Here is a 25,066-nt window from a genome sequence, read left to right on the forward strand (position 1 = left end):
GCAATTAAGGTTCAAAGCAAGTTTTAAAAGCAATGTCCTCCTGACTCATCAGCAGCGACGTGCCCCACAGAAAGGAAAGCTGGCAAAGAAGTTGACTAATGGATGCCTCTCTTGTAAGGTTGTCAGGGCAAATAACTTCACAGCACATTCTGCAGTGCTGAAAGGCCCGGTGAGAGGGGAGAGTGGTCTCCTTTACTATCCTTTTGTGTTTGAAATCGATAGGGATCCAAAGCCCTCTGTGATTTCCTTGGGAGCCAATCCAGAAAAATATGGAACTCACCAGTAAACTATTTGACTTGCTGAATAATCTCAGTCGTGTTTTCCATAGCCACCAGAATAAGGATATTACAGCAACCATTCCAGATAAAATCAGATGGTAAAGAGCTGTCCCACAGAACTAAATGTGTGAGTTCAGCACGCTTTTACCAACAGGCAAAGGCCAGATTGTAAGTACTGTGGAAACCTCCAGACTTTGTCTATAAACCTAAACGTATGAGCTAGGCAGTAGCATAGCTTACTCTTTCAAGGAATTCCTCTAGACCTAGTGAGCTTGGACAGTCTTCTTCAGACCTAGAGGAAGTTCTCAGAACTATGGTTTGATTTGTAGGTGGTCTTTTGTGGAGCCAGCAGTTGGACAGGATGATCCCTGTGGGTCCTTTCCAACTCAATGTATTCCAGGATTCTATTAAAGTTATAGCTTGACTTTTTCCATACATAGCATGTGCTCATTAGTCAGCCTTTCTGTGATCAATTTTTTTCCACAGCTGTGTCCTTCACATTATAACAGGGCTCTAATTTTTAACTCTTTCTTTTCATGGAATGATTTTGGTTGTGTGTGTGTTGTTCTGAAAGAATGGGTTGCAGCCGTTCAGTGGATGGGGAGGTGGACACAATCAGATCATGTGCTTAAGTGGAGCACATCATCTCAAAGAAGTTAAAACACTGAAAAAAACCCTCACACAACAAGGACCAATGAGGGCCTTCCTTCACTGTATAAGAAGTCTGTGATCCTGGCTGGATGCTCCCCATGACAGTGGCATCTCTTTTTGCTGAAGTAAGTGTGAGTTATTCCCAGGAAGTTCATATAGCACTTATGTCAAGAAGGAGTCCCCAAAGAAGGTAAAATGGAAAGGAAAATGGACTTGTACTCCAATATTTAGAGTTAGGGTACTATGGTTAGGCTGTGATTGGACTTGATGATCTTCAAGGTCTTTTCCAACCTGGGTAATTCTATGATTCTATGATATGCTTTATCTAAATGTATCTCATATGGAGAGGTTAAGCTGGAAAGGCTTACTATGGCCATAAAATCTAGCAAGGCTCCATAGGCAGATGTCATCGTCATTATTCAAAAATATAGCATCCCAAATCCATAATCCTTTTGAAACAGTGCAAATTCAGTGCTTTTCTGAGCATAAGACGGAAGCATTAGGGTTGTTGTGTCAGGAGATGGGACTTGAAGCCAGACAGAGGACAGCTGTCCCTATCACTTGGGGTCCAGATTAAGCCAGGGAGCATTGGTCTGAAGCAAAGGCAGATGATATCTTTCTATCTGGGAACCTGCCTGGCTGCCAATCTCCTGGACCCTTTCAAAGTAGTACTTCAAATATGCAGAAGCTCATTATGGAGGAAATCTACAACACCCTGGTTCTGAGGCTGGGCCCCAGGGATGAAGGAGCACCACCATCCCCTCCAAAGCCCCAGAGATCCAGACGGGGAGGCAAGTGCTGATCAGTGCCCAAGTAGGACAGAATCCCTCCTCTCAGTTTAGGCTGCCACCATAATCAGAGGTGACCTCTCCCCTGTGATGATGGGTGCTGCCTGAGGATAGAGGTAAGCCAAAAGATTTCTTAACAAGACCACAGCTGGGTTTGTTTTTACCATCAGTAACCTTTATTTCCCTGTGTTCCTTTCCTGGCAAGTATGTGACAGCAGGAGGTAAGAGCAGGAGAAGCAAGATGAACCTCTGACATGCATGCAGGGACATAGGAATTGCTTTTGTAGTGAAGCAACCTCAGGAACACAGTGCAGTATTTCTTATTTATTCACTGTGTATGGCCTGTCAAGGTGTCCTGCTGGTCTCTGCTTCTTGTTAGCTCTTCAGTTGCACACCAGGTCCCAGCTGGCAGTGGCTAATTGCAATCAGCAGGTGAGAAAGGCGGTGTCTTGGCAGCTGAATTGGCTCCAGCTCTGGGATACCTTCTGGGAAATGGAGGGAGCCTGGAAAAAGAAAGGGAGAGAACTTAAACCTGGACTTACGTGAAAAGCATTAGCCAAGAAAGACAGCAATGCACAGGACAAATCACACTTGCTTGTACTGGAAGTTCTAATGGAGCAATTCAGTATTAAGAGACAGGAATCTTTGAGCACTCACCTCTAGTGGTTTTGAGATACAATCTAATATCACTTGATGACTTTGGAGCGTGGCTTTTTTGCAAGATTATAAGCATCCTTCATGAGCTCGAAGGACAATGAGGGCATTAAGAATGTCTTGCAGTTCAAATATGGCCAAAGCCTTAATGTCTGAAAGGTGCCCATTAGCATCAGTGATCCACAAGCAAGGAGCAGTTTTCCACTTCACTGTGGGTATTACTGGGACCTGGAATGCCAAAGTCAGCTTGTGGCAAGTGAGTGCTCTGTGTCCTGTAGCTGTGACTACTTCCAGGTGATCTGGTTTGGTTAAAGAGATCTTTACCACCTCATGAATCAGAACCCATAGCAGAGGAGACAGTGATTAAATCCGTGAGGAGAATTTGTTGCTTTCTTGCCTTGAGAAGTAGATCCTTGAGGGTCAAGGTTGAGTCACAAAAGCTGAGAAACTCGCCAGGCAGCAATGTCAGCTTCTCTGTAGATAAATCTGAGATGACTTCCATTTCCATGACTAGCAATATAGTATCTTGACAGGTGCTCAGTTATCACAGCAGTAGGTATGCTACAAGACACAGAAAGCAATGGATGACGGATACATGTTTCACCAGCTCTGCATTTTAGAAGGGTATTGTGAACTCAGGATTCCTCTGTGTGGGCCATTCCTTGCTTGTTTCATCAATGAGAACAAAGATTTCATTTTCACACAAAAAAGGGACAACTTTACCAACAGAAACCTCACTTAGGCTCACAAATAGGGATAGCCAGTGTACAGGATATGTAGTATTAGCATATCTGCTGAGCAGTTACACATCAGTGATGCTGTGTGTAGCTGCTGAAATGAAAAGACATCGAGCGGACTGTGAAAAATGAGAGAGATACCTGGATTCTTCTAATGCAAGCAGCACATCTGTGTGTATTTGTTTGCTATTTTGCCAATGTTATGAGATCAACAAGGGCAAATTCAACCAGATACAGATCAGTCCGTGGGCAGAAAAAGCAATTAGTGCTTTATTATCATCCCGTTCATATGCAATTAAAATGGAGTCGATTCCCCTTCAGATAAAGGTGCATAAATAAGCAGAGACCATGATTTGGGTGCTAAAGTAGACAAAGGTATGCAGAAAGTCACAAAAGATCACCTGTCAGTTCAGTCACTCAGACTGCCATGCTGCAGGATGGGGTGGCTGGGACAAGCAGAATGGATGGGAAACGGCAAGAGAAATGGTGAGGTAAGATGTATTCAGCATTTTTGGGTCGTTGTTTCCAACCTCCATTTTAACTGCTCTGAGTTTACAGATTCATGAAACAGTACATTTCTTCCAAAGAAACATCTGCTTGGTGGGTAACTTTAATCACAACCCGGTGATAACTTCCTGCGGGAGCTCATCTGTGTTGCCAGATAATTTTCAGTGAGAGAGAAGATGGTCATAGGGCTGTAGCTAGGAGTGCACAAGCGGAAACAATTGTGACAGACCATTCTGTGCAAATTCAGTGCATCTCTTTTCCTTCCACGGGTAGCTTTGAATAAAGGAAAAGGGTCAACAACACAGATCACTTTGTCATGAGAATACAGCTAGTACATGTGCAATTGCTGACCATCAGCACCATCATGCAATACTTCTGCTGACCATCAGCTGATGTGAAATGGCACAGCACATTTGATGCCCACTGACTGCACCCCAGCATCCAACCCATTAAGCAGCTTGCTGGAGCACTAAGTTCAAATATGCTGGTTGGAGGCAGCTTCTGCTGTTGAAATTGCTGGGAAATGGATGGAACCTGGCACTTCTTGGGTGAAACTGCATATTGGTCACTTAGCTGACGTCAATTGTCCCAGCAACCACACACTGCAAAAACAGGCTTCTGCCTGTCTGGGGTAAACAGCGCTAGTGACACTCCTTAAAAATCAAACAACCTGTCTGGTGAAAGCTTTTAGAGCCTTTCACAAGCTGCAAAAGAGCACATAAGTGATCAAAGGCGGTAGGGTGGGTGCATTATTGTTCTCATTAGAGCATCATCTGCCAATTTATTGCAGCAAGGAGCCAGAAACAGCACAGCCTTCTGTCTGGGAAATAAAAACAAAACAGTGCTATTACCATTTCAGGTACTGAGGGGCTGAGTATTGGGGTGCTGTGGATGTAGCTCTCACTGGAGCCTGGCTGATAGGAGCAAAACGGAGGAGGAGGAGACTGCTGTCATGGGGAGTGCCTGCAGAAGCGCAGCACGCTGCTGCAGCCACCAGCTCAGCAACCAGATTGTCTGACCATGGAAAGGACATCAGCTCCTCAGGATTTCACAATGATGTAGAAATGCAGATTCCTGATGGACTGTCAATTTTTGTGCATAAAAAGAAATGCATCACTGGCTTAGGCACATGCTTCCAGACACGTTTATTTGATATAGGGGTTTAAATTTGTTTTTTGCCTCTTTATGTTTTTATGGCCTAGATCCTGCCATCTTTGAAGTAAGCAGTTTCTGTAGTAGAGGATCAAACATCTCAGCAGCTCTTGAATTAGGAGAAACTCATACTGCTCTTTTAACATCTGTCCATCCACATGCAGCCATCTGATCCTGTCCTTCTAATGGAAGACTAATAGTTTTGCTGGTGGGGCAGTTTCTACTGCAGACAATATTATTTATTGCTTGAGGGGTAGGGGACTATGAGCCACCACCAGTTCATCTCATGACTTCTGGAAGCCAACACTTTGGGAGACCCTTTGCAGTGACAACTGGTGATCGTAGTTTTGTTCCTTAATAGGCAAGCAGAACAGTCAGGGAGTGCAGGCCACAGCACTGTGAATGGCTCTGCATGCCCTCTCCACCCCTGCTGGCATCAGCTTGTTGTGGGTGCAGTTGTGAATGTGATAATAAAGCCCTGAGGTGCTCTGAAGAGCTGTGCATGCTGCACTTGAGGGAGGCTCTTTGGGGGTTGAACTTGATGACATCCAGAAGTCCCTTCTGATCCCTGCGATTCTATGACTCTTCCCACCCACCAGGGAGGCAGTGGCATTTATATGAGCAGGGGAAGCTACACCACTTCTAAAACAAATCTATTCCACTTCTAAAGTAAACCTGAAGTTTGGAAGCTTATGCATTTGCCCTGCTCTGAGATAGACCTGAGATGTTTCAAGATGGACCCCTCTCACCTCTTTGCTTTCTCAGCTGGTTTATGTCAAAAGGATGGGCTTGCTGCTCAAGGGGCAGAGTCATTCTGCAAGGAGCAGTGTAACACTGCTAAGTCATGCAGCTAGAGTCCTCTGGGGAAGGTGAAACTACTGCCACTCTGGTGTGCAGACCTGAGCTTTTATGAAAGCACACACAGATGCACAGAAATCAGGTAATTGCATAAAATTCAGATAGCTAGCACTTCATATTTAAATAACTCAGATAAGATCAAGCAGTAAAAGCAGGGCATCCTGCTTAAAGCATCTTAGGGATGCAAAGCAATGCCCCAAACAAGGAAGCTTAGTATTTAGCCATGTGCTTGAGCCCTGAGCCAAAGGAGATGCACAAATGACATGGGCTACTCCAGGATCCAGACCTCCCAGGGAAGAGGAAAGCTAGAACTGATTGCTTGTGTTGCAAGAGACACATCTAAGCTGGAATGTGAACACGGTGTCTAATAATCCTACACAAAGTTGTCTTTTACTTCTCGTTCTTTAAGAAGGAAGCTCTTTTTTGTGTCTAACAATGGCTATAGCCAAGCTGTACAGCTCACGAGGGAACAAGAGAGAAGCTGTATTATTTCAGTGGAGTAGACATCACTAATTACTTTCTTGCCTTGTAGAATGTCAATTTAGCTGAAAAAAATAGATCAAGCTACTCTTAAGTACAGTGATTAAAGTGATCAAAGGCTCATAACAGCACAGAGTGCAGCAAGGTTGTAGCTGTGCTCTAAAGCCTACATTTCATGATGGAAGATAACACAAGTCAAGGGGAAATGTAAACATGAGCATTTTGCAAATGCTCCCACTCAGTTCCAAAAATCATTCAAAATGTGAACTTTAGAATTTAATACCAGATTCAAATCTCAAAGCTTTGTTTTTTCAAAGAAAAGCAAGGCTTGTAGGGAGAGGTATTCTTTCTTCTGACCTTTGATCATCTTGGCTACAAAACACCACTTTGCCATTATTCCACAGACATGAATATTCAGAAATGTAAGGAAATATTGAACTAGTTTAAAAGACTTGGGACAATTTCTGTATTAGCATTTAAACCAGGCTTCAGATTTTCCTGTAGTTAATGCAGCCATTCACCTTTCTACTCAGAACAGAAGGATGGATCCCACTGCTTCACTATTTCTAACATTTGTCTTCACAGTATTACTACATGGACTGAATGCTAAGTACCTCATATAGAAATGAGACTCAGACCCACAGAGAAGTCAAAGCCTGGATTCCTCAGAGCTTTCGTTAGGCATCTAGAAGTGCCCAAGTCAACAGACTTATTCCATGCAGAAGTACATGAAACACAGGAGGGTGATCTATTCAGGCTCCTAGCTCTCTTTACTGGCACTCAAAGCAACCCATCTTCCTAGTTTAGACACTGTTCCTCTCATAGGAACTTCCACAGAGACAGCAAGATTTGGGTACAATAAACCCAGATAAAAGTGACTTGTCTGCTGTCATGCTGGGAGTCCATGGTAGGATCAAAAGTTACAACCCTGTTTCCTTGGGTCCTATTCCATTATGTTCAAATTATTTTGTTGTTTTGACTCCTTCCTGAACAAGCTGGCAGAGGAGTTTCTTTTGGAAATTTATGTTCATCCAAAATAAAGATCTGCAAGGAACGAGCGGATGAAAATGGTGAGAAATGAGGGCCCCATAAGGGTGCTCCTGTACGGCCTATGGGAACGGGAAAATCTGTGTTAACTTTGATAGGCTTGGAGTTAAAGCTGTGAACCTCCCACAGAAGATAATTTCCTGATTTCATAAAGAAATCCCCCAGATAAGAATTGTTGAGACTGAGATCATTTACCTGAGTAAATGGAGCCTAATAGGTACTCCGAGGATGTAGGTCAGACCCCTTCAGACACTGTTGCGTTAGTTTACAGCAGGACTAAATTGGACCCAACCCATCTAACAGGACATTTGCTAATCAAGACGTCTTTGAGGAACTTTAAATGATTGCTTCTGCTCTTGACCATGCATTTCCTCAACAGATGAAGGGGGCAATTCCACAAGATTTTCACCTAGATTACTGAGTACTCTGAGGAAGATAAGACTGACTGGTGAAATACATGCAGGTATTGTCTTCAACATCCCCATAAGCTGTTGCAAGACAGAAACTCGTTTCTGAAACTAAGCAAAATCAAAATTTGAGATGCAGTAACATGACCATTTGTACAGAAAGGGAGACTGCAAAGGAATCAGAAATGAGTAATTTTAGAATCTGTTTGTTAACAGAAAGAACTGTTTTGCTCATTTCCATTTTCTGTCCTGGGAGAGACAATCCTTCAGTCTTTGATTTCTTTCCTAGAAACTGTTCTTTGTAAAATATAGGTGACATTCCTAGCACACCTCAGTTGATTCTGAAGTCATTCCTGTTCTTCATAAAGACCTTCAGACTCAGGAAGTATGCACTAAGTTAGTAGAAACACTGCTTAATTCTCACTGTCTACTACTGTGGGAGCTTTAGGTTCCCTGCGTAACATAGAAATACTGGAAATATCAGGAAACTTGAGTGGAGTTAGTTAATATTTTGAGTGCAAAGGAGAGGATGGGGGCTGGAATTAGTTCTCCCGTTTCCTCCCTGTTTGATACACAGCTTGGCAATTAATTCAGAATCAGGAGAATTCTTCGTTTTCCTTGACAACTGTTACAAGCCCGGACACTTGTAGGGATATGACTGCAGACATATGTGTTTTCAGCATTTGTGATAAGGCATCTCCATTGCTTGTTGTTCTGCTACCAAGAAATGGAGGGCAGTTTTATTTTTCCTGTACGTGTAGATAACAATTCCTGGAACCCCAGGTCCCCTCCCATTTCCCTTTCTCCTTTCCTGGCTTTTTTCCCCTGAGACTTGACAAAATCAGCCTTAGACTCTGTGTTGCCCTCAAAATCCCTTCTCCCGCTGCCTCTGCAGTGGGTAGTTCACAGTAGCCATGTTAATAGTCATGCTTTGGTACTGCATGCAGCATGACATCCATTCTGGTGGGTAGAAAGCAGCAGCACAGCTGTGAGAACAGCAGGGAAGGTTTTATGGTTTTGCTGAGGTGCTTCATGTAGCCCTCCTTAGGGGAAAGGTTTCCTATAGGGAGCTGCTTGGTTTCCCATTCCCACAGGGAGTTAATGGCTGCTGCTCAAGCTGAGCCATTTCCCCCAGTTATCAAGGGCTGTCCTTCCAGCATGCTTTGCTGGCATGGAATGCCATGATGCAGGATTAAAACAGAGATTTTAGGGGTTTCTTAAGTTCTAGCTGGAACTTTTTGTTGGTGTAATTGTGCAGTTTTCCTTTTTTCTGATTAAGTTTTGAAGCTAGCAAAACCTATTTTCCTTGTTTAAATGTGATGCCTTATGCTAGACTTCATATGGCATTGGTTGGAAAGCCCTACCAAAGAAAAAGGCTTTTCTGCCCCCCTTCATCAAGTCAGGTAATTAAAGGAAGGTGATCCAAATTCAACTTATCGATTCCTGTGTGCCTCATACCTGTATTTGGTAAGGCAAGTTTGGCACTGCCCTCTAGGAAATCTTCAGTTCATGAAGGTCTGAACAGAAGTCCTGGAACATATTGTGGCAGGGTTGTGCAACCTTTGCTAGAGCTGCTGCCCTGAGGTCAAGCAGCCTCTTCAGAAAGCAGCCACTTCTTGTACTCCCTGCACCAGCGCTGAGTGCATGAGCACCTTTGATGTCCCTTTTGTAGTGCCTCCCAGCCCCGTATCCTCAAGACACAGGTAAATATTAGTTATAAAGCCCAAACTCAATCCTGTGAAGTGGGTTGGGTTTCTCTCTGCCACACCAAGAGGGTTGAACAGAGGTGCCAAGCTGGCAAATGTTCTGCTTGAGATTAGACAGCATTGTTGTGGAGCACAGCACAATTGGTACGATATGGTATCGTTGTAAATACTGCATCCTGCCTTCAAGTCCCTGCCTTTTACTGAAAGAGCTGTGGGTTTGAGGCTGAACTCTCCTAAAGCTCATGCGGCCTTTGCTGAGCCTGAGTGCAATACCTCTTCATAAGGCATCCACCTGCCTATTTCCCCGCTGCCTAGATAGCATCGCTGCTGTGACCTTGAAAACCTCCTCTCGAGTGCCACCCTGTCTCTCAGCAGTAGGAAATCAGATTTTCCATCCCTCAGCACCACTCCCTGCACTTTTATGTTTGAAGGAAGAGCAAGGGAAGGCATGGAAGTTTTCCCTCTCTGCAGCACCGACTCTATTATTCAACTATAGCCTAACAGACTGCTTTGCTTTTCAGCCTTATCATCCTCTACCACCTTAATGCATGCAGCTACACAGGGTTACTATTAGTGACTGATATTGCTGGCACTGCTGGCTGGGGTGTTTAACTCTGGGTGAGCAAAATTCTCCTCTATACCATATCCTCATTACTCCCTCCCATTTCATAGAAACACAGAATTGTAGGAGTTAGAAGGGACCTCTAGGGATCATCAAGTCCAACCCCCCTGTTAAAGCAGATTCCCTACAGTAGGCTGCATGGGTCACAGATATCAGCTATTACTATCATTTTATTATGTTTTTGGATATATATATTTCCATATATATATATATATTTTTTGTTGGGGGGGGGGGATGAAATAGAAAATACAAAAAGGTTGTTATGTCAGAAAAAGACAAATGGAAAAGTCAGCTGTTCTCTAGGGCCAAACCAATTGGAGGTTACCATGCACTAAGTGACCAACAGCTTTGGCCCGCTGGCATCATCATTCCCTCTCCAGTCTCAGCCCCTTGCAATTACTGCTTTTAAAATCACTACATAGGAGCAACTAGCTGGTTATATTTAGAGCAATGATAGATGTGAAAGCTTCTCTTGTTATAAATATAGAGACATGAGAGAATCAGAATACTCCCTGCACATCAGCAAAAGAGAGTCTTGGCCCTGCTGGTGCGGAGGGCTCAGAAAGAATGGCTCAAGTAGCTGGGAGCTGACAGGATGTTTCAGCAGCTGCAAAATATCCTCATGCTAGCATGGAACTAAAGGAGAAGTTCTAGAATGTGCTACAAAATCAAAACTGCACTCCACTCCTGGAATTCCAAACAGTTTATTTGTACTTTTCCAACATTATGTTAAGGGTGGGGAGGTCACTGAGGGTGCACCAGCTGGTAAGAAGGAAATCACCGAGGACTGAAGACCTGACATAAGCATTTGCTCCAAATCAAGCATCCTCCAGGTTTCCCTAAGTGGATGGATCCAGGCTGGACGTGGCTCTGGGCAGCCTGGTCTGGTGGTTGGCGACCCTACACATTGCAGGAGGGTTGAAACTAGATGATCATTGTAATCCTTTTCAACCCAAGCCATTCTATGATTCATTCTATGAAGTGCTCTCTCCTTATCAGACTGGCCCAAACAAGAAGAACAGCAGTGCTCTATGAGACTGCCAGGCTCTCGGGATCACTGCCATGCTGGGCAAACTGGGCAGCTCCAGAGCATGGGTCTGAGCACTGTCCCACAGTAGTACACCTTTATTTTTGTTCCTGGCTGTTACCAGCTACCTGATAAAAGGTGTTATTTGTCTCTGGGGATCTCACTTTGCATTCACACTGGCCCACCAGCTGTGCAGACCTGCAAATAGCCTGTTACAAACACACCGTAAAAACAAACACCTGCTCCCACTTTTTTTAATACTGCTGTCTCCTTCTATTGCCATTTTCTGGTTTTTATGTTTGGTACCTACCAGTCTGTCCACACACACGCATGCTCACGTACAGGCACAAACCAATTAGCACAAATCAATTAGCACGCCCTCTTTCCTGTGTGAATGCAGCTGTCCCTCGGGCAGATGCACTTCGCAGAGCGGTGCCACCTCCGCATCGTATTTCGGGAGCTGGAAGTTGATGTTTCACACCCCGGCCTCAAACCTACAGGAACAAAATCTCTGCTCTCAAATTCTCAGGCCTTGTTCTTCACACTTGCCAGCAAGCAGTGCATGCAAATCCCCAGTGAGCAACAGAGGGTCAGGGCAGGTCTTCCAGCAGGAAAGAGATGCAGACAGGACACAGGGCGATAGGAAGCAGAACTGCAACAGAGATGCTTTGGGATCTCAGAGATGTGGGCTGCCCTGGCCACAACGGCTGCAAGGGGACAGATGTCAGCACCTGGTCACAGTGCCATCAAAAGCACATCCATGGCAGAGTGCACAAACATGGGAAGTGTTGGTGGGTCAGCAACTCTTTTTGCAAAGGGGGGTTTGCAGAATGCCAGCTCTGGGACGAGGCCTGTGAGGATCTCCTCTCACAGTGGCCCGAGTAGCTGTGGTGATGAGGATCTCACAGCGGCCTGAGTACCCGTGGTGAGCTCATAAAAGAAATATATCTTTTTCCTGTGATTTTCCAGCGAGTCACCGCTACTTGATGAAGCTACTTATTAACTGTTGTTTACAGAAAGGTATTTCCTCCTTCATCTCCCTGAAAGACATTCTGCTGCTCCTCAGTACACAGCCCAGCTCTAAATTGCACCGAAATTTAAGATAAAAATGCCATGTTTGCCAGGGTGTTAAGCAGCTGGCCAGGGTTCGTGTATATAGTGTTCTGTGCTCTGTCCCCTTCTCTGCTGCAATCAATACCGCCCTGATTTCTTTATCATGCCTGATGTGGGATGGAGATGAGCAATGCTGTTCATGCCTCAGCTTTGGCATTTTGATTCCCAAACAGCCCATTCACTAGTAGCATAAAAATAATGTAAAAACAAATACATCAAATAAATGTAGCTTGAAGACACCTCTATTACAACCCTGCTCTGTATTCTATAAGCAAAATATGTACTGTGTACATGAACACTGAGCGAACAAAGGGATGTGGGTATTAACACTGACATATCAAGCGGTTCCTTCATAAGACCATATTATCTCTGCAATCACCTAGAAGTATTTGCATTTCACAGACCACGTTTTCCAAACGGCACCACTTGCCACGTTGCCTCTTGCTGTTCTTGGCTGATGTCAAGGCAAAGAACAAGGCCAAATGGGCAGTTTTCAAACCAGTGGTGGGAAGTGGTTGGTGTTGATGGCTGAACCTTTGAGGGTTCCAGGAAGGTTCTGCTGCTGCTGGAGGTGAAGCAACACTGCTGCAAGGCTGCATGTTCAACACACAGAAGGCAAGTCACCAGGCAGGAGAAGGACAGGTGAATAGTGAGCAGAATTCAGTCTGCTCTTCCCATGGGGCTGGGTGACTTTTTTTCACCATCTGGTATTGCTTCTTGCAAAGTTTTACTCGGGATTCCTGTTTGCAGCACTCCATTCACAAGGCACAATCCCTGGCTGAAGTCACACAGCATTTTTACATCCCTCATCAGATGAAAACTGCGTACTGAGAAGGGAGGTTTAAGTAAGCCACCCCCTCTGCAAACAGCCTCCTCCTGTAGTTGTGCTGACCGAACAATACAGCACCAGCAGCTCAGAAAGTTTGAAAAACACCACAATCAATTAATGGATTTTTTTCATCATCGACCCACTCCTAAATCCTGGCCACTAGTTCAGATGGGGCAGTTTATAACGCTAATAAAACAAAAGACTGGTGTAAATCGTCCCAGCATCAATTCAGCAAGTTGCTTCTGCATATGAGACTGGCTCCATGCCTTCACCTGGGCTTTTTGCTTTGGACTCGAGCACAAGAGAACTTAAATTCTCTTTGCAGTCCCAATGAGACACCTGCTACTTCTCCAAAGCCACTGTGATGACACTTGCTCTTAAACAATGGCTGTACCACTGAGGGTACTTTATAAGATAAAATAAAAATCCAAACCCTCTTTTTCAAAGTGGGAATCTACCTTTTGCTTGAAGACAATTTATGTGACACTGCACAAAAACACAGCTGGCATTTTTATGATCCTGGATTTTTTACCTGCAGATAAGCAGAGCAGCAGGTGACTAAGACATCCATGCAGGATGTGGCAGGTTAGAGTTAAGTTCCCAGTCTGCCAGGGGAAACATGATCCAGTGTTCTCACCTCTTGTTAGGACTATCCCTACCCTCTATCTTCCATCTGTCCTAGGCTGTGGGTGCTCACAATATGCTGTTGCAAAACACTCAACTGTATCTTGGCAATGGGAGAAGAAAACAAGGGAATGTCCACGTGAGGGCAGAGACACATGCATTTGTACTTGGTAAATAGGTAGGCACAGTTTAGCTAGAGAAATCAATTAATTTAGCATTCAGCTGTATGTGTCTCTCCCAGCACACCTCGACCACTGGAGTAATTGGGCCACAGCCAAGGGAACAAAACCATGGAAAAGGATCTTCCCTATACCTGCAGAAATGCTTGTGGCCTGTCTGAAGCCATTTTTCTAATGTTTCATCTCCAGTAATGGGAGAGTTCAAGACAAAGAACCACAGAATCGTTATATTTGGAAAAGACCTCTAAGACCACCCAGTCCAACCAGCAGCCCATCACAACACGCCCACTGCCCATGTCCCTCAGTGCCACATCCACACAGCTCTTGAACACCTCCAAGGACAGTGACTGCACCACCTCCCTGGGCAGCCTGTGCCACTGCATCACTGCTCTTACTGAGAAGAAACTGTTCTTCTGACCTTCTGCACTCCTTCTCTGTGAAGCTGGGGGCAGAGTCATGCTTTGTAGATGTGCTAGCCTTGGAATCCCATGTGGTCCTGTACTGTTAGTACCTGGCTTACCCACAGCCGACAGGATGAGAGTAAACTGTGTTGCAGAGCCTTTTCCCATTGCCAGCTGTCTGGGCACCATCTTAATCTTGGTGATCCTCCCATCGCATTTTGGTGGCTTTTGAACTAGATCCATCCTCAATTTTATCTTCAGAACACCACTATGAGCTTTGCATTCACAACTGCACCCTTCACATGCCTGTAAATTGGGACAAATGAAGTTCAGCTTTAGAATCTTTCTACAAAAGTAAGCCTATCAGGACATGTAGTAGGCTGCTGTGTAATGGGCTCGTTTACAACCTCCTGTTTTGTGGGTACTCTGAACATCACAGTTCTTCCAAGAGAATGAAATAGCCAAGATCACTTCCCTTTAGTACTTAAGGCACAACACATACTAGTGTTAACCAGGTAATTATTTCTCTGTAAGGAAAGGATCTGTAGATAAACTCCAGCCCACTATCGGAAATGGTTCTGCTGGCATCAGTCATTGCTACTTCCAGAACAGGTGTCACTAAATATTTCTCAATTATTAATAAGCCTGAAGCCAGGTGAATGCAGTCATGTCACAAGGGACACTGCTATATTAGAAAACCCCTGAGTTAAGCAGGATTGCCTGATAGCAAGTTGGAAGCGTTTCCTGTTTGTGTGGTGTGAATTTGTACCATCCTGTTGAAACAGCAGGGCTGAGACGTGGGGAGTTATCAGCTGACAGCACAGGGTCTGATCCAAACCTCATTCATGGATCAGGAATTTTTTCCTCATCTCTCCCATGGGCACAGAGGGAACCGTGAAGGGAATGAGTGCAATATCAGTTGGTGCTGAGAAGAGAAATGTCCTCTCTATCCAAAAGCCCTGTTCCCAAGACACAAGCTGGCTGATGAAAGATTAAACTCCTTTGGGCTCCCTCTCCTCACCCATCCCAGGTCTGTGTGCCCTTCTGATCTGTCTCCTGGGTTGTTATTTTCCATCTTGACATTCAAGCCAGCATGGAAAAACTTCTCATGGAACACTGCACAACTGTATTCTCCTTAGACATGCTGCTGACACTGTTCTCATGTATAAATAGGGCCACACATTCTGAAGAAAAGTCTTCCAGGGTGAATTTTACCCAACACTTGTAGATTGTGGTAAGTCACTACAAATAGCCTATAACGTTTGCCTTCTTCACACAGCCACAGTGTGCAACAGCATCTGAGCAGAAATGAAAGTCAGCCTTTTGGGTGCCACTGCAAACAGGCAGAGTTGCCATAAACCCACTGGAATCGTTGGGATGTAGGCGTCTCTACAGAAAACTGGTGCCTAAATCACTTGGCAGACCCTGTGAGCTGTATTTATAGATAAATGACACCTATTCGCATTTATGGGGTTGCATGAATGGATACAAATGTTTGAAGCATATGTTGCTGGACAGGCATGTGAGATCCAGGCAGACAGCCTCCTGTCTCACAGCAATTGTGCTTTGCTGGTAGTTTTAGCATCTCCACATCCATAAATGCTCACCCGTGTTATCCCACTTGATGAAGCACAGGGGTCGTTTCCAGTTTCTGGCAGCAGAACCTTAAAAAGAACAGAGGGAGTAATTATGTGTGGGAAAACAGGTAGTCCTGTGAAAAAAAGAAATTAGGGAAAACCCACATTCCTATCTTTCTCTGGAGGAGCTACAAAACAGGTGTTTTCTGAGACCCAAAGAAGGTGAGTTAGGGAAAGAGTGAGAGGTCTGAGAGCACTGACCATCAAAGATGGAGGGCTGAGCTCTGGCCTGGCACCTTTGGCAGCCATGCAAATGAAAGCTTTATGCACTGAGTAGCTATGCATTTAATTTGAGAGACCTGGGCAGGCTCTTTAACTGTTATCTGAGGACTAAAAAGTCACACAATCACTTCTTCAAACAATGATTTGTAGTCAGGCTGTGTTCATGTCAGTTGAAGGCAGATCACGGCCTCCCAAAGGACTTCAAAGATAAGATAACAAGCAAACACACAAAAAATGTGGTCTGCCTTGAATTCCTCTGGAGGCACTGCAAAGCCAGCCCTGGGCTGAATGAACTGACTCACCCTTCAGTAAAATATGGCTTTCTTCCGGCAAACCTCATACTTAGGAAAGGAGAAATGCTTGGGACAATCTTGTCTTTGGAGCAGAGGGGCAAACAGCACCTCTACACTGACATTTTCATGCATGCAATCTGCTGTGTCAATCAGCACTGCTTGACCTGCACCACACTGCAGTGCAGAAAATGGAAGTGGGGTGCAGGGTCAGAACGAGGGTGCTGTACTACCCAAGAGCAGCCAGGAGTGGGTGAGAAAGGAAGGAATAAGAGGAGCAAGGCAAGCTGAAGGTGGTTCATTGGATTGCCACCTTCTCAGCTCCTGGTGGACATAGAAGTTTAATTCTGACTCTCAGAGCTTCTCGGTCCTTCTTCCCAATCCTGGCCAAGCTCTGCTGACACTTGTTTATGTTTTAGGAGCCCTTCGCATCATCTGGTGGCAGCAAGTCCCATACTTTAATTACTCACGGTACGAAAAAGCTTTCATTTGCATTTATTTCAAACTGACTCCTTGGTAATTCCAAAGTTCCCATTCTGTCCTATCTAATTTGGAGGACGTGTGCCCAGTGGGTAGACCACAAGACTGGATCTCTGAATTAATTCTATTTCCATCTCTGTCATTCTTCTAAAAGAGAAGGTACTGTTATTCATTGGAGAGAGCTTCACCTTCAGCCAGCTCAATTAAAATTATCCCAAGCAAATAGTGATCTGGAATTTGGACTTAAATGGTGTAGATGAATCTAATGTTCCCTGTATACCTACAGAGGGCAGGTAGAAGCTAAACTGGGTAATGGAGGTAGAAATTTGATTTTATGCTCCCGACGCCTGGATCGATTGGTGGAATTGAAGCTGCTGCCACCATGTTACAAAACAACGTCTCACACAATAGCTGACCCCATTACGCAGCAGAATCCCCGCAGTCAGAGAAAGATAAGCCGAGATCCCACATGAAAAGGAAGGATGTGTAATTTCTAAAAACAGCAATTTACATACTGGCCTAAGAGCTAACTCTCTATCGAGCTGCTGTAATTGTGCAATTTGCTCCTTCTACTGACACATCTTCCTGTAAATCGTGGCTTGCCAGTGAAATACTACAAAAAAAAAAAAAAAAAAAAAAAAAAAAAGTGAAATAAATCAGCTAGGCCAAAGAGAGCTTCATAACCTGCCTGAAACCACACAGCTGAGAGAGGGAGGAGGAGATGCTCACAGATGTAAAGGAGGTGCTCAGATTGAAAAGACATAAGTGTCTGTGTTAATTACAGTCTGGGCCACGTGCTAGTACTGGCAGCTGATCTCTCCCTTCTCTTGGCTTGGTGTGAGAAAGCCAGGGGTGGCAGGAGGAAGTGGGGCTGGGGCTGTTTTGGGGCTGGAGGCCATGCCACCATCTGTAGCTGGGGCTGGCCAGGCTGCATTCCCCTGTGGGGCTGAGGGCTGGGAAGGGTGCGCATAAACCTACCCAGCCGGGCAGGCCTGGGATCAGGGACAGCCACCACTGGGATTCCTCAGGGCTTTCTCAGCTTCCACTGTCCTAAAAAAGATATGCCAGTGAGGTACACTCAGGAATCCCCACAGACTCTCCATTAAGTCGCTAATTGGAGCTAATTATTGTGATGATGATTTATGAGCAGTGATAATGTGCTTGGTGTGAAAGAGACTGCAGAGCAGTACTGGTCCCCAGCCGGAGGCCCTGGTGGCTGAGGGATGTGCAAACAGTCAGCATCTCCAGAAAGGCAGCATTCCCCAAAAGCATCTTGTGATGTAGGGAGTAGGGAGAAGGGAAATAGGCATCCAGGACACTTGGGCTTCCCCTTAGTGGTGCTGTGCTTCTGCTCCAGCTGCTTGGGAGAGCCACCTCTATCACCTCGGGGTGTGTTCCCAGCAGGAGCAGAGGAGAGGAATGTCACGATTATCTGAGCGGTATTAACAGTCTCTCCTCCACCTACGAGCTCATCAGGGGAGACCCAAGTGCACAGGCGCTGCCTGACAAGTGTAAGATTTGCATGATGCATGGCTTGTGCGTTCTCTTGCATTTGCATTTTTTTCTGCCTGAAGACCTTTGCTTCGTTTTTCTCCCTGTAGAAAACAGTAATCTTCACCATGGCTGGTTGCACTGCACTGTTCCCTTTCCCCCCACGGCCAAGATCTGCACACGTTTCCCAAGGTATTTTAAAGATGGGCTGGTTCTGCACGGCACTCGGTGTAAGGAGGGAAAGAAGATGAAAAGAGATGCTTGCTTGTTTTCTGTCAGGGCAGAGTGAGCCACTGGAAACCCCTGTTTAGGCTTTACAAGGCTCTTCTTAAGATAGCTTTCTGCCTTGGGATAGGGCTAAAGGAGGGCGTCTGTCTGTGGGTCAGGCCCCAAACTCAGTCACTCCTCAGCCAACAAGTGCCTGACAACCACCGTCTCCCCTTCTTTGGAGAGCCATTTCTCTTACTGAAAATGTTCCCCTGCTCCTTCTCCTGTAAATGGAATGAGCTAAATCAGTGCTGGCATCTCCTACAGAGCCCCTTACTCAGAGTGCTGTCCAAATCATTGCAGGTATCATATTTTTTTATTTTCTTTTTTGGCACGATTTTATTTCACAGCCTAAAATAAATAGAGAACAGGGGGCTTAAAATTCAATTGACAGCAGCACGTTCTGTGGTAAACGAGCATTCTCTGGCAGCATTTGCAAATCTGCAGCAAGGCCTCATGCATCAGGCTGCACAGGGAAACCAAGCAAGAGCCTGGATACAGAGAGATTTCTTTTTTTCTCTCTTTTTTCCCCCTCCTTTTGTACAATACAGTCCAAAAGGAGGAAAAAAAGGCTAATAATATGGAGTGACAAAATTCACTCTATAAAGTCAAGTGAGGGGTGGCTTAATTCTCAAGGAAGAATGTGTTTAAAGTCCACAGCTCTGAGCAGGGGTTGCTCACCTGAACCAGGCTGTCCCTGGGAGGCTCTGTGCCCTCAGCCAGGCCCTCCCCATTCAGCTCACACGGCCGCTGGGAACAGACCCTGGAGAGGAAGGCTGGCCAGGATTATTTTTAGCCTGACAGCATCCCTTTAAAGTCCCGCACAACACATCGATCTGCGGTGAATCCACGCCTGAGCAAAGACTGATAGAGAGTTTGTTTTAAAAATTGCATAGGGGGTGAATGCAAATAGGTGGCAGTTCGAAGTTCAGCCTGTGGGCTGCTGTCTGTTTGCCCTCCGTGCTGTAAAGATTGATCACACCCTATGGGAAGGAGCTCAGAAGGAAAGCCAGGCGCTGCTGGACTACCCCTAATTTTCAGTCTGTTACCCAGGCCTTACCTCATCAGGCCAGAGCAAGATTGGGCAGATACGTGAGGGATGCTTCACATTGCCTTCTGGTGACAAAAATGGGCCCTGGAGCGAACGTGTCCCTTGCCACAAGGAAGGACACAAAGGGTGACACATCTGTGATATGGGAGTAGAAGAAAAAGATGAACACACCCATCGTGAGTAACTCAACTGGTAGCTTCTGCGTGCCCACTTCAGCATTGCCCTTGTGGAAACTTTGCTCCAAATTGCAAAATGTCACAAGCCACAAGGCTACTCACTCAAAGTGCTCTATTTAAACACCAATGGTTTCACCACAGCACCTCAATAACTTTGAACAGATGTTGCACAGCATCTTTCTGAGGTTATCGTTAGGCTTGCTGTGGAAAGCCCATCAGGTACACTATGAGCACAAAACACAACTCACATATATTCTGGTGAGGCTTTCTCCTGCACATTGCATGCAGTGGGGTGAGGTGGCCCTGCTGCTCCTCTGGTGCAATGTCAGGAAGGAGCCAGGGGAGCTATGCCTTGGAACTCACAGGCCAATGTACTGCTTGAAATGATGCACTGGGATGCGGCAAGCTTTGTTTAAAAACAGGTACCTTCAGCCAGGAGTCCTCAGAGACAATAATGCATCTGTTTGACTTCCTCAGTGGAGCAGCTGCGTGTTAATCATTGTTCCTGCTCCTTCTCTGCAGCTCTCCCTGTTTGTTTGCTCACTATAAAAACACCAGCGCCAGCCTTCCCATCAGCGAGCAGCTTGGGACACGTTGCCTGGAGTGTGACCTCCAAGTGGGGTGGGATTTGAATGTGAAACCCGCCCAGTTTGATCTGGCAGGAACTGCCGTGCCGCACAGCATGTACGCCTTTAGTAAGAAGGCATGCCTTCAAACCCAGCATTTTCAGAGGACTGTCTCAGTTGTCAGCTGCCATCTTCCCAGAGAAAGATCTAAAATTAGAGAAAAGCTGCCCTCCACTGCTGGAGAACACTGCTGCTGACATATGAAAGCAGAAAAAAAAGACTTCAAATAAAGGTCTTCTGCTAAGGCTCACGTAACAAGCAAGAAAGGCTTTGGGTCTCTCCTGTCCAGACTGGCGTTTGTGGGGATCTGATTTAAATAGGCAGCTACAAAACCAGTGCTCATCTTTGTCTGCCTAAGCGTTTATACTTTGCCTGTCATCATAAGCACCATTATTTTGATGGAAACCTACAGAACCGAGGGTTTTTCTTTTGAATACCTTTCTTAGAAATCCTGTGGGATGCCAGGAGACCCTACTCTTTGCAATAAATCAGTGAAGAAGAAAGAAATCCCCTGAGAGGAAGCAATGGCTCGAGACTCTCCATGGAGGCTGTGACAAGACACAGACACTGTTCTCAGAGAGAAAAGGATCAGTCTGTAACTGCATCTCTGCAGACCTGGTCAACTATGCCACAAAGTCTCAGTCGTTGCTCAGCCACCCCAGTCTGCCCTCTGTCCCACTGCTATGTGCTGTTAATCCCCTGCACAGGAATTAGTGGGTTAGCAGGGTTGGGCTGCTCTGATATAAAGGGAAGTGGTATGGAGTTGCAGCAGGGGGGCGTCTGGTTTGGCATTAGGAAAAGGCTCTTCACAAAGGGCAGTAGGCATGGAACAGGCTGCCCAGGGCAGTGGGCATGGCCCCAAGTGCTGGAGTTCAAGGAGCATCTGGACAACACTAAGGTCTGATTTTGGGTGGTGCAGCATAGCCAGGAGCAACAAAAGAAGGAACAAAATTTGCAGCTGAGCTGTGAGTGCAGGTGACACAGGCACACTTGGTATCCCACAGCATACAGACCGTGAAAGGTGAGATTCCATGGGAGAAAGTACTGGGCAGCTAATGGGAAGCAGGATTAGACTGCTGGAGTTAAAAGGAACCAATCTGTCCAAGGCAGGAGCAGTGGACATTTGCTGTCTTGAACCATTAAAGTGCAATCAGAATGGCTTATCATCACTTGGCATCATCCCAGTTCTGGTATTACTGTTGTTTCTGCAAATGGATTGGACTGAGTTATTAAAAGGTACAGCCAACTGTGTGCAGCCAAAAGTGCATAAACTTTTAGCATCAGCAACGTTTTAGGTCTGAGACAAAAGGCAATGAATACATTGGGAAAAAATCCATTTACTGCTTTGCATTTTTTTCCTCCTGGACTGGCCTATGGGAACAGTCTCGCAGGAATCCAAACTGTCAGCAAAGCACAGCCACTTATAAGCCACGTAGCAGGAAAAATGGGACATGTCACTTAAAGTGAGAAACATAAGTACCCGTGAGCCTATGCTGCTCAACATGGTGTTACTGCAGGGCAGAGCTGAGGAGGATTTACTCCAGAGCCATGTCCCTTCTCTCTCCTCCTCCTCTCTTGTGTTCATTGAGGTCTGTATGTCACAAGCAAAACTGCATTCAAAATGGATTATTTATTTTAAGCCAAGCTATTCAGATGAAGCTCTTAGGATGTCCGCAGACTAAAATATCTGATCCTTAATCTCGGTTTAGCCCCTGACTTTGCACTTGATTTAGGAAGATGCAATCCAGTGCTCCAGAATGGCTTCAGAAGCAGTCCCAGACTCTGAGGACGTGAGCCAAAGGCTAATGGCTCTTCCAGCAGGTCAGTGGAGCAGCAATACGGAGGGAAACTAGCAAGTAAGCATGGGGCCAAGGCATGGCATTTGCTTGCAGGTAATGCTGCTGAGGGCTGGGTGTCTTGTTAGAGGTGCCCTGAAGAGATCCGACAGTTGGACTAGATAGGTTTTGAGGGTCCTTTCCAACTGAACTATTCCTCTCCTTTCTTTTCCTTTCCATTCTATTCTTTTCAGGCTGCTCTTGAGGCAGATTTTGGCTGCCCTCAAAGGTGATCACAACTGAACCATACAGTTAGTATGGTTTCCATGTCTCCTGGTGACCCTTTTACAGCAGCTTGTCCCCGCTGGGATACCATGGCTTAAATACCCTCCTCCTAACCTCCCTTTGGTTTGCTCTGGCTTCCCAGAGCATACTTCAGCCTGTACAGGGAGCAGATGCCTCTGGGGAAGGAGATGAGCAGCCCAACAGAGGTTTCCCTTCCAGTCCAAACGCCATGGCTGATCCCAAGCTGTCGCGAAGTCACTGATATCCCACTGATAGTTTGCTTACACTGTTGAAATTTGCTGCTGCTCTTACAATGACCCTGCCTGCACAGAGACACTCTTGTCCTCTTCTGATCCCCAAGGGCACAGACTCTCAGCCACCAGGAGAGCTGCTATGAGTGATACAATAAGCACCAACAAGATGCAGAGGCCACTGCAGGGTGAGGAGCTCTGGGCACTCAAACAAAGGGAGAAGTGGGCACAGTTTAAAGGATTTTCTGATATTTGTTTAGCTTGGCTGCTACACTTTGCTGAAGAAAAGGGAGGTTTTACTAAAGCTGGAACAAACAGTAGATCAGAACATTAAATAAAGGGTTAGCAAACCTGCCAGTAATGCTAGGTCAGTTATGCTGATGAGGTCAAAATTTAATTCCACTGTGAAATCGGAAATTTTAAGTACAAGTGTTCACATCAAGTCAAATTATATTACCTACCCAACCTCTGAGTGCTCTGAATGGTTTCATTGTCATTCACCTGGCTGGTATTTGCAATACTAAAATCTACCCTAGAAAGAGAGAAAGAAGATTTTTCAGTGTAGAGGGCAGAAACAGGAACAAGCTGGAAACTGCCACCCAGACCATGGTAGGGCCTCTTATGGGCTCACAAGCTTTGCAGTACCCATTGAAGCACCACCTCTGATCATCCCTCCATCTTTGTGCATTCCCTCAGCTCCTCCACTCAATTAAGAGACATATAAAGGATCAAGACAAGAAGAGCACAGAGCTCTGAGTGCTTTGTTGTCAGAGTATTCCCCGTTACTCTGCCCATTCAAGACCCTATCTGCAATACTGCATCCAGACCTGGGGGCCCCCAGCACAAGAAGGCAGTGGAGCTGTTGGAGCAGGTTGAGAGGAGGGCCACAAAGATGATCAAAGAACTGGAGTACCTCTCCTGTGAAGAGAGGCTGAGGGAGGTAGGAGAAGGCTCTGGGGAGACCTCGTTGCAGTCTTACAGTGCTTGAAGGGAGTTTATGAGCAGGAAGGAGACTGACTTTTTACATGGACTGACAGCAACAGGGCAAGGGGGAATGGCTCTAAACTGAAATGGGGAGATTTAGATTAGGTGCTGAGCAGAAATGCTTTCCCCAGAGGGTGGTGAGGTGCTGGCACAGCTGCCCATAGAAGCTGCGGTGCCCCATCCCTGGAGACACTCAAGGCCAGGTTGGATGGGGCCCTGGGCAGCCTGAGCTGGTGGGGGGCAGCCCTGCCCATGGCAGGGGTTGGGACTAGATGATCTTTAAGGTCCCTTCCAACCCAAATCATATTGTGATTCTATGATTCTATGATCAAGCATCCGCTGGGTGCAAAGCACTAATCAAAGCAAAAATAGATTAAGCAGCGTAAAGAAGTCATGTGGCTTCTGTTCCAATAGTGTACCTCTGCCTGAGGAACTCCTGAGTACTGAAAGGAAATTAGGGTGTTCATCTTTTCATTACTCCTGTAGCAAAATCAGTGTCAGGAGTGACTCTTCACAGGGGTGACTAAGAGGCTGGCAGATGTGGCTGTGCTCCTTGCTCAATATCACGCTGCCCATCCACGGCAAAGCCAGGAATAGATCTAGTGATATACAACATCCGAATTTGTGACCTGTGAGTAGCAAATACTGTAATTAAATAGTGGTCCCAAAATACTCCCTGGGTTGCGAATGCTTCTTCACTCAAGTGAACTCCCATTTGCCTGACTGAGTAAGGGCACAGCAATTGTGCCCCAGAAGACTTTGCGAAGCATATTACATTTGTATCCTCAAATTGCCCATCTAGTTAAAACCATCTTATAAGTCACTTTCCTAACTGTTTGCTTTAGAAACATAATACCAAGTTAAAATTAAATGAGCAATTAGCATGCATCCCTTATAATATAATCTAAAATTCACCAAATATATCAGCAATGCCATGTAACTAAGCAAACAGGATAGGTATGAAGTTAAACAGGATATAGACGCATTGTGTGAGGAAGATTCAGGGGTGGAAATGAGTCACATCTCTGTCAACAGCACAACTACCAGCTCCGAGTGCTGCATAGAAGCAAAGCATTCAGGACAGCAGTGACTATACAAAATACTGGGTGCCATGGCTGTCACAGTAGCACTCAGTTGTTCCTTAACAACAAGAAGTGCCACAAACAAACCCCAGAAACCACTACTATTCCTACAAAGCATTGTCAGCTATGAACAGATCCAGCCTCAGGCCTGTTTTTGTCTCGCTCTCATGATGGATGTTGACTTCATCCAGTGCTATATCACAGCTAGTTCCCTAGGATGCTGCTCGAAATCCTGGCTGAATTCACCAAGCAAGGCGTGCCTTATATTCCTGCTGCCCTTCTCCAAAGAACAGCAGTGCTGAAAGCCACAGAGCAGCAGCCCAGGCTGCGTGACTCTCATGGGCTCCTTTCCTCATCCTTGGGCACATGAGATGCCACCTCAGGTGCCA

At 45.6% G+C, this 25,066-nt stretch overlaps 1 protein-coding gene across 3 annotated transcripts; it reads right to left on the reverse strand.

The window, feature by feature from the left end:
• Window positions 1-1,881: 1,881 nt before the first annotated feature.
• LOC146762626 (uncharacterized) lies at window positions 1,882-20,301 on the reverse strand. Of its 3 annotated transcripts, none has more exons than XM_085549158.1 (5): window positions 19,508-20,301; window positions 15,668-15,724; window positions 14,180-14,366; window positions 2,375-2,932; window positions 1,882-2,220 (listed from the first exon to the last, which is right to left on the reverse strand). In XM_085549158.1, the coding sequence occupies exons 1-4, from the start codon at window positions 19,715-19,717 to the stop codon at window positions 2,916-2,918; spliced, it is 471 nt and encodes a 156-aa protein (XP_085405284.1). In that variant the 5' UTR covers window positions 19,718-20,301; the 3' UTR covers window positions 1,882-2,220; window positions 2,375-2,915. The 3 variants fall into 3 exon arrangements, with proteins under 3 accessions (XP_085405284.1, XP_085405280.1, XP_085405275.1); XM_085549154.1 differs by having other exon boundaries at window positions 14,171-14,366; XM_085549149.1 differs by lacking the exons at window positions 1,882-2,220; window positions 2,375-2,932 and having other exon boundaries at window positions 10,130-14,366.
• Between the last annotated feature and the right edge of the window lie 4,765 nt (window positions 20,302-25,066).

The sequence above is a fragment of the Coturnix japonica genome, chromosome 1 (assembly GCF_054131305.1).
Source record: "Coturnix japonica strain WE chromosome 1, WE-NBRP24, whole genome shotgun sequence".
In the NCBI taxonomy this organism is placed as follows: domain Eukaryota; kingdom Metazoa; phylum Chordata; class Aves; order Galliformes; family Phasianidae; genus Coturnix; species Coturnix japonica.

Coding starts and splice junctions, on each gene's coding strand:
- LOC146762626 (XM_085549149.1), bottom strand. CDS start 19,717: ATGCTGAAGTGGGCACGCAGAAGCTACCAGTTGAGTTACTCACGATGG. Junction 15,725..19,507: donor TCTTGCTCTGGCCTGATGAG/GTAAGGCCTGGG, acceptor GTTCTTTTTAAG/GTTCTGCTGCCAGAAACTGG. Junction 14,367..15,667: donor CATCAAGTGGGATAACACGG/GTGAGCATTTAT, acceptor CCCAATTTACAG/GCATGTGAAGGGTGCAGTTG.